Here is a 6,795-nt window from a genome sequence, read left to right on the forward strand (position 1 = left end):
TTTTTTTTATATCTATCACTTAACTTTTGCCACTAAACATCTGGTTAATTGCATTAATTTGGAAATAAACGCGATGGATTACTGTATGATCCACGGCACATTGGCTTTAACAGGTTTGGTTTGGTTTGTGGCATTTTTATGCAAAATCTGTTAGAAGTTCAGAGTCTGATCCAGTTTTTATTTACTAGTCTTAAATGTGTGTGTATCGCTGTGAGGTTTTCGTCGATTTCAGGCTGTTATCAGTAGACTACACGCTGCTCCTGTTGTGCTTTGAAGTACACTTTGCTGGGTCTCCATTGATGTTTTTAAACGCGTGCATGACAACTAATTGATTTCCACATCCTTCTCTCTCTCTCTCTCTCTCTCTCTCTCTCTCTCTCTCTCTCTCTCTCTCTCTCTCTCTCTCTCTGTGTTTTTCAGATTTCGTGATGCGCCACTCATGCGTAAAACCTTGGCACATTCCCCAGAGCGCACAGGAAGCACCGAGAGGAAACACCATCACCATCACCACCACCACCACCAACACCCGAAACCATAAATGACCATCGTAAAGCTTCTTATGGACACGCTCACGCTCTTCAGAAAATCACTATAAATCCTCGGCGGTCGGGGAGGAGAGAATCAGAGAGGAGGAGGAGGAGGAAGGATGATGAACGCAGCATCGGCAGAAAGGATGTGATTTTGATGCCGACCTCATGCAGGAAAAAATTGAAGGAATTAATCTGAATGGAGATCAAGAAAGTTGTTTTTTTGTGTGTTTTGAATAACTGCAAAAAGGAAAAACAACTCAAAACTAACAGCGGAGTGCTTGTTTTAATTAGCGCGTGCAGAAAATGAAGGAGGGCGTCTTGAGCGTTTTCACGTGAAGGACTTTACACAGATCCGTTTTTTTTTCTTTTTTGTTTTTTTTAACTCTGCTGGACTCTGAGGGGGGATATTTTCTCCAGAGGAACTTCATCTGACAACATTATTATTTATACTTTATCATTCTGTAACTGTACAGTAGACAAGAGAGGTAAGAGTGCATGGGAACAGTTTACATCATTCTTATATTATCTCATTTCTTAACATCCAAGAAACTGAAACAAAAGTGACATTTCTGACTCTAAAAAAAACTCTACTGGACCTGCTGCTGGTCCCATGACTCCAGTTTGTATATTGTCTAAATACTTGTCTCTCCTCTGCTGTCTGCTTGTGTCTGAACTGTGCAAACCAAACGCTTGACTGATGTATCATGTGAGAGAAAAAAGTCTAAAAAATAAGACTAAGATGCTCATATTTCTCTAAGCTTAATAATTTATGTGAAATTTGTGGATTTTTTTGCTTCACAATGATCCCAGACTCTTAGTTCCCCAACTTCCATCTCACTCCCGCCCCCCTCCCCACCTCTCTCTCTCTCTTCAAACATGGAGAATGTGTCTGTCCCCGGCGGTGCGCTGCCTGTCTGCAATGACTCTGTGGACTATTACTCTCTCATGGCAGCGAACCGCACAGACCTGAACTGCACTCCTCCTCCCCCTGAGTTCTACTTCTCTGCTGACCTCTACGTCATTCTGCCTGTCATCTACTCTGTAATCTGTGCTGTAGGACTGACAGGCAACACAGCTGTCATCTATGTGATCCTTAAAGCCCCCAAGATGAAAACAGTCACTAATATGTTTATACTGAACTTGGCCATCGCGGATGATTTGTTCACTTTGGTGTTGCCGATAAGCATAGCCGAACACTTGTTGCAGTTCTGGCCTTTCGGTGAAGTTTTGTGCAAAGTCATCCTCAGCATCGACCACTACAACATCTTCTCCAGCATATATTTCCTGACTGTTATGAGCATCGACCGCTACCTGGTCGTCTTGGCCACAGTGAGGTCAAAGCGCATGCCTTACCGCACCTACCGAGCAGCCAAAATCATCTCCTTATGCGTCTGGATCCTCGTCATCCTCATCGTCATGCCTTTCACCGTCTTCGCCAGCGTCTACGTCAACCCGATCGATGGGAGGAAGAGCTGCGTGCTCAGCTTCCCCATCCCCGAGAGTCTGTGGTTCAAAGCTAGCCGGATCTACATGCTCATCCTCGGCTTTGCCATCCCAGTGTCGACCATCTGCATTTTATACACCATGATGCTCTACAAGCTGAGGAACATGCGTCTCAACAGCAACGCCAAGGCGCTGGACAAAGCCAAGAAGAAAGTCACCATCATGGTGTTCATCGTTTTGGCCGTGTGCTTGTTTTGCTGGACGCCGTTCCACCTCAGCACCATCGTGGCTCTGACCACCGACCTGACGACCACGCCGCTGCTGATCAGGATCTCCTACTTCATAACCAGCCTGAGCTACGCCAACTCCTGCCTCAACCCCTTCCTCTACGCTTTCCTGGATGACAGCTTCAGGAAAGCCTTTAAGAAGATGTTGGAATGTAGGCCGGCCTGAATGTACAGTAAGACACATGAAACCTGTCGCAGAGGTCCGCAGAGACTTACCGATGGAAAGAAACTTAACCAAACTTAAAACTTTAGGTTCAAATCTGAATTTTCAATATATGTGTTGCAGATTTGATTGCCTGGTTTGTTAAAGCTACACTAGGCAACATTGCACAATGTTTTGCACATGATAGCAAGAGGAAGTGAAAACAAATGTACCTTTTGTTGTATAGAAAACATGTAAAATGATGCCTATAAACTGCCCACAACACTCTTTAATGTGACAAAGTGTGACGTAAATGCTCTATACTGCAGTAAACCAAAGGGAGGAGAGAGTAGACAACAACCCAAACAGAGCTATATGAGTTTCATCCTTGAGTTTTATCATTTCCTGTGGGCGGAGAAAAAATATCCCCTTGCCAGCAGGAGTCAATCCGAGCAAGTGGAAGCAAATTGAAGCCTCTTATTTACTAGAGGATGCTTTTCTTTGTCACAGGCAGGAGTGTTTTTTTTTTTGTGGTTAGACAGAACTTGCCTAGTGCAGCTTTTCACGGCTCTGAGAGCACAGCGGGGGGGGAGAGAAATGAACCTTGACAGAAGTGTCTTGCAATAGAGGAAACGATGAACGGTTCAAATACGAGATAATAATGACATTTAAAAAGAGTTTCCACCTTCATCATTGTGTCTGAAGATATCTGCCGTGAAGTCTGATTGTTTTCCAGGTTAAGACTGCAATTAAAATGTCACATGATCATTTTCATGCAGGTAAAAAAAAAATTTAAAATAAAATCCCATTATGGAGGTGTGAGCCTGGATTGGTCACGGCAAACAGACTCCATCCGAAGTCGGAGGCCTCTAAAAGGGCTCGAACATCTGCTGTGTGGAGACAAAATAAAGTTCAAGCACCGCGTCACTGATTTGCATGCTGTCAATCAAATCAAATGATGTGAGACTAGTCAGGGTTGGAAGGTAATAAGATAAATATTTAATGACATACAGCTGTCTGGTTATGAATCAGTTATAGAAAAGCTGGTGGGAGTACTTGTGTAAAGATGTATGCAAACACTTTACTTCCTTTTTAAATTATTGGGGTTTTTTGGGGTGTAAAACAATCCCAAAGGAATTACATGAAACACTTTGTAGATCATCTGAAGTATTTCGGTTCTGTTTTATTGGGCAATTACACATAAAAAAAATCAATTATTCAATTTTTTTTTTTGTCTTTATTTTTATTTCCAGAATGTAAAATGTTGTGAATAAAAACCAGAACCGTACCAACCCTGACAACAGTACTGTAGGCCTGATTAAAGACAGGCATGGGACAGGAGGGCTATGTATAATGTATGTTGTGTTTAACTTTCCACCTCTCTCTCTCTCTTTCTCTTTTATTATTATTTTTTTTGTGAGCTTTTGTCGCCCCCTTTTGTCGACAGGGTGGCGTTACCATAAATATGCAGCCAGAGCCATTTACAGACTTTTAAAAAGCACAGTTTAAAACTGAAAGGTCTTCACACAGGCTGTAACTGTGTGTGTCACTGTGTGTGAAATGAACATTTATAAAGATTATGTAGAGTTTTCCTCATCACTTAACTGATTCTAACATCCACAGCTTTATTTTTTAACTATCCTTTGCTCATTCAAGTACACTGTGCAAGTAGAAAGTAGTATTGCGCAACATTAACTGCCAATCAAAAGGACAATAAGTTAATAAATAATACATAAACAAATCATAAGCTCAGATAAATCATGTTATAATTTGGTACCTCTAATATTGGAGTTGGAATTTCTTTGTTTTTTTTAATATATGCAGACTTGTGTGTATTCATATGATTGGTTTAAATGGTTTTAATCATGACCATTATCATGCAATGTGTCCCATTCATGCTATATTTGTTGTCCATTCTTGCTCAAATTCTTGGTGTTACAAAATCTTTGGTTCTCGAGCCAGAAGAAGACCTTTTTATATGACCTTTCTGTAAATCTCACACTTTTTGATGGCTTTTGGCACATGGATGGCACCTCTATTATAGCTGCTGCTCTTCCTCTGAAAGGTTCCAAGGAAAGCTGTAAATGTGAGCAGCTGCCCACCATAGCAATACCGTAAGATATTATTAGGTGTTAAAATGCTTCAAACTGTGGATTTCACAGCTTCTGCTTCAGCACAATTCTAACTTTACTTTACCAGTCGGAAGATTTCTTACAAAACACGATCCATTTGAAGCCAGTGTGCATCTTTATTTTCTTTAATTGTTTATTTAACCTTCGTGTCGTCCTCCCTTCCTTCCTTCCGTCTGTCCTTCCTCCCTCTCTCCTTCTCTCTTTCTTTCCTTCCTCTCTTTTTCCTTCCTTCCTTCCTCCCTCCTTCCTTCTTTCCTTCTTTCCTTCCTCCCTCCCTCCTTCTCTCTTTCTTTCCTTCCTCTCATTTTCCTCCCTTCCTTTTTCCATCCCCCTTTCTTCCTTCCTTCCTCCCTCCGTCCTTCATTCCTTCCCTCCTTCCTCCCTCCCTCCTTCTATCTTTCTTTTCTCCCCCCACCTTCCTCCCTTCCTCTTTTCCTTTCTCCCTCCCTCCTACCTTCCTTCCTTTTTTCCTCCGTCCTTCTTCCTCCTTTGCTTTCCTCCCTTACTTATTTCCTTCCTTCCTTCATTCCCTCCTTCTTCCTCCCTTCCTTCCTTCTTTCTGTCCTTCCTCCTTTCCTTCCTTCTTTCTCCCTTCCTCCCTCCCTCCTTCCTTCCTCCCTCCCTCCCTCCTTACTCCTTTCCTTCCTTCCTTCCTTCCTTCCTTCCTTCCTTCCTTCCTTGACCTATGGACAACAGGAGGGGTTAAGGCACATTTTGCCAACAAATTTGAAAATTAAGGTCTGAGAAATGACCAAAAACAAGAGGTTTGTAAGGAAGTACTCAGTCAACTAGAGTGTAAGAGGTTACAAAAAGTCATCTTGTTCTCCTTCATCATGTATTCATCAGGTTTTCTGTCTCCAGTGTTGTACCATTTAACAGTATCTTCAATATTACAGTCATAGTGTAACACCAGACATGTTGTTTTTGATTACACAGTATACTCCTTTAACCTTTGTGTCGTCCTCCCGGGTCAAATTGACCCCCGTCTGTTTTGACTGTTCCTTCTTTCCTTCTTTCCTTCCTTCCATCTGTCCTTCCTCCCACCCTCCTCCTCTCTTTCTTTCCTCCCTTCCTTATTTCCTTCCTCCATCCCCCTTTCGTCCTTCCTTTTGTCCTTCCTCCCTTCCTTCTTTCCTCTGTCCTTCCTTTCATCCCTTCCTCTTTTCCTTTTTCCCACCCTCCCTCCTTCTTTCTTTCCTTCCTCCTTCCTACCTTCCTTCCTCCCTTTCATCCCTCCTTCCTTCCTCCCTCCTTTCCTTCCTTCTTCCTCCCTCCTTTCCTCCCTCCTTTCCTTCTTTCTTCCCCCCCTCCTTCCTTCCTCCCTGCTTTCCTTCCTTCTTCCTTCTTTACTCCCTCCTTTCCTTCCCTCTTCCTTCCTTCCTCCGTCCTTTCCTTGCTCCTTCCTACCTTCCTTCCTTCTTTCCTTCGTCCTTCCTTCCTCCCTTTCATCCCTCCTTCCTTCCTCCCTCCTTTCCTTCCTTCTTCCTCCCCCCTTTCCTCCCTCCTTTCCTTCTTTCCCCCCCCTCCTTCCTTCCTCCCTCCTTTCCTTCCTTCTACCTTCCCTACTCCCTCCTTTCCTTCCTTCTTCCTTCCTTCCTCCGTCCTTTCCTTCCGCTTTCCTACCTTCCTTCCTTCTTTCCTTCGTCCTTCCTTCCTCCCTTTCATCCCTCCTTCCTTCCTCCCTCCTTTCCTTCCTTCTTCCTCCCTCCTTTCCTTCTTTCTTCCCCCCCTTCCTCCCTCCTTTCCTTCCTTCTTCCTTCTTTACTCCCTCCTTTCCGTCCTTCTTCCTTCCTTCCTCCCTCCTTTCCTTCCTTCTTCCTTCCTTCCTTCCTTGATTCGAGGACAACAGGAGGGTTAATGCCAGTTTAACTCCTTTACAACCTCTGATGGCTATAAAATGAGCAAAGCACCTCCTGCTGCAGATTGCTTACAGCAGCAGCAGCAGCTCAGCAAGCATGTGATAAAAATCAGCTTTTCCACAAAGGCTTCGTCTGTGTGGCTCTGACTGCAATGAGATAAACTCTTCTGACATTTCCTGCTGTAAATACTTCACTCTTTCTGCCATTTAAACTGTACATACCAATGTATAGTCATTACGGATGTATAGTCTAATATTCTAACTTGTGCGTCACACAAATGAGAAAATATATATATATATATACAAATCTGAGCTGATGATTATTGTCTTTCATGCAGCCTGTAATCATGAATCCAGTCATAATTTTGTGTATTTTAGAAATCCTTCATGTCTGACATCACCT

General features: G+C 43.0%; 1 protein-coding gene across 1 annotated transcript; it reads left to right on the top strand.

The window, feature by feature from the left end:
• The first annotated feature begins 1,406 nt into the window (after positions 1-1,406).
• Positions 1,407-2,426, top strand: npbwr2b (neuropeptides B/W receptor 2b). Its single transcript, XM_062427794.1, has one exon. It carries the CDS (start codon positions 1,407-1,409, stop codon positions 2,424-2,426), a length of 1,020 nt encoding a protein of 339 aa, XP_062283778.1.
• The last annotated feature ends 4,369 nt before the right edge of the window (positions 2,427-6,795 follow it).

The sequence above is a fragment of the Scomber scombrus genome, chromosome 10 (assembly GCF_963691925.1).
Source record: "Scomber scombrus chromosome 10, fScoSco1.1, whole genome shotgun sequence".
Lineage (NCBI taxonomy): Eukaryota > Metazoa > Chordata > Actinopteri > Scombriformes > Scombridae > Scomber > Scomber scombrus.

What these genes read in the sequence shown, in the direction of transcription:
- npbwr2b (XM_062427794.1), top strand. Translation starts at nt 1,407, where the DNA reads ATGGAGAATGTGTCTGTCCCCGGCGGTGCGCTGCCTGTCTGCAATGAC.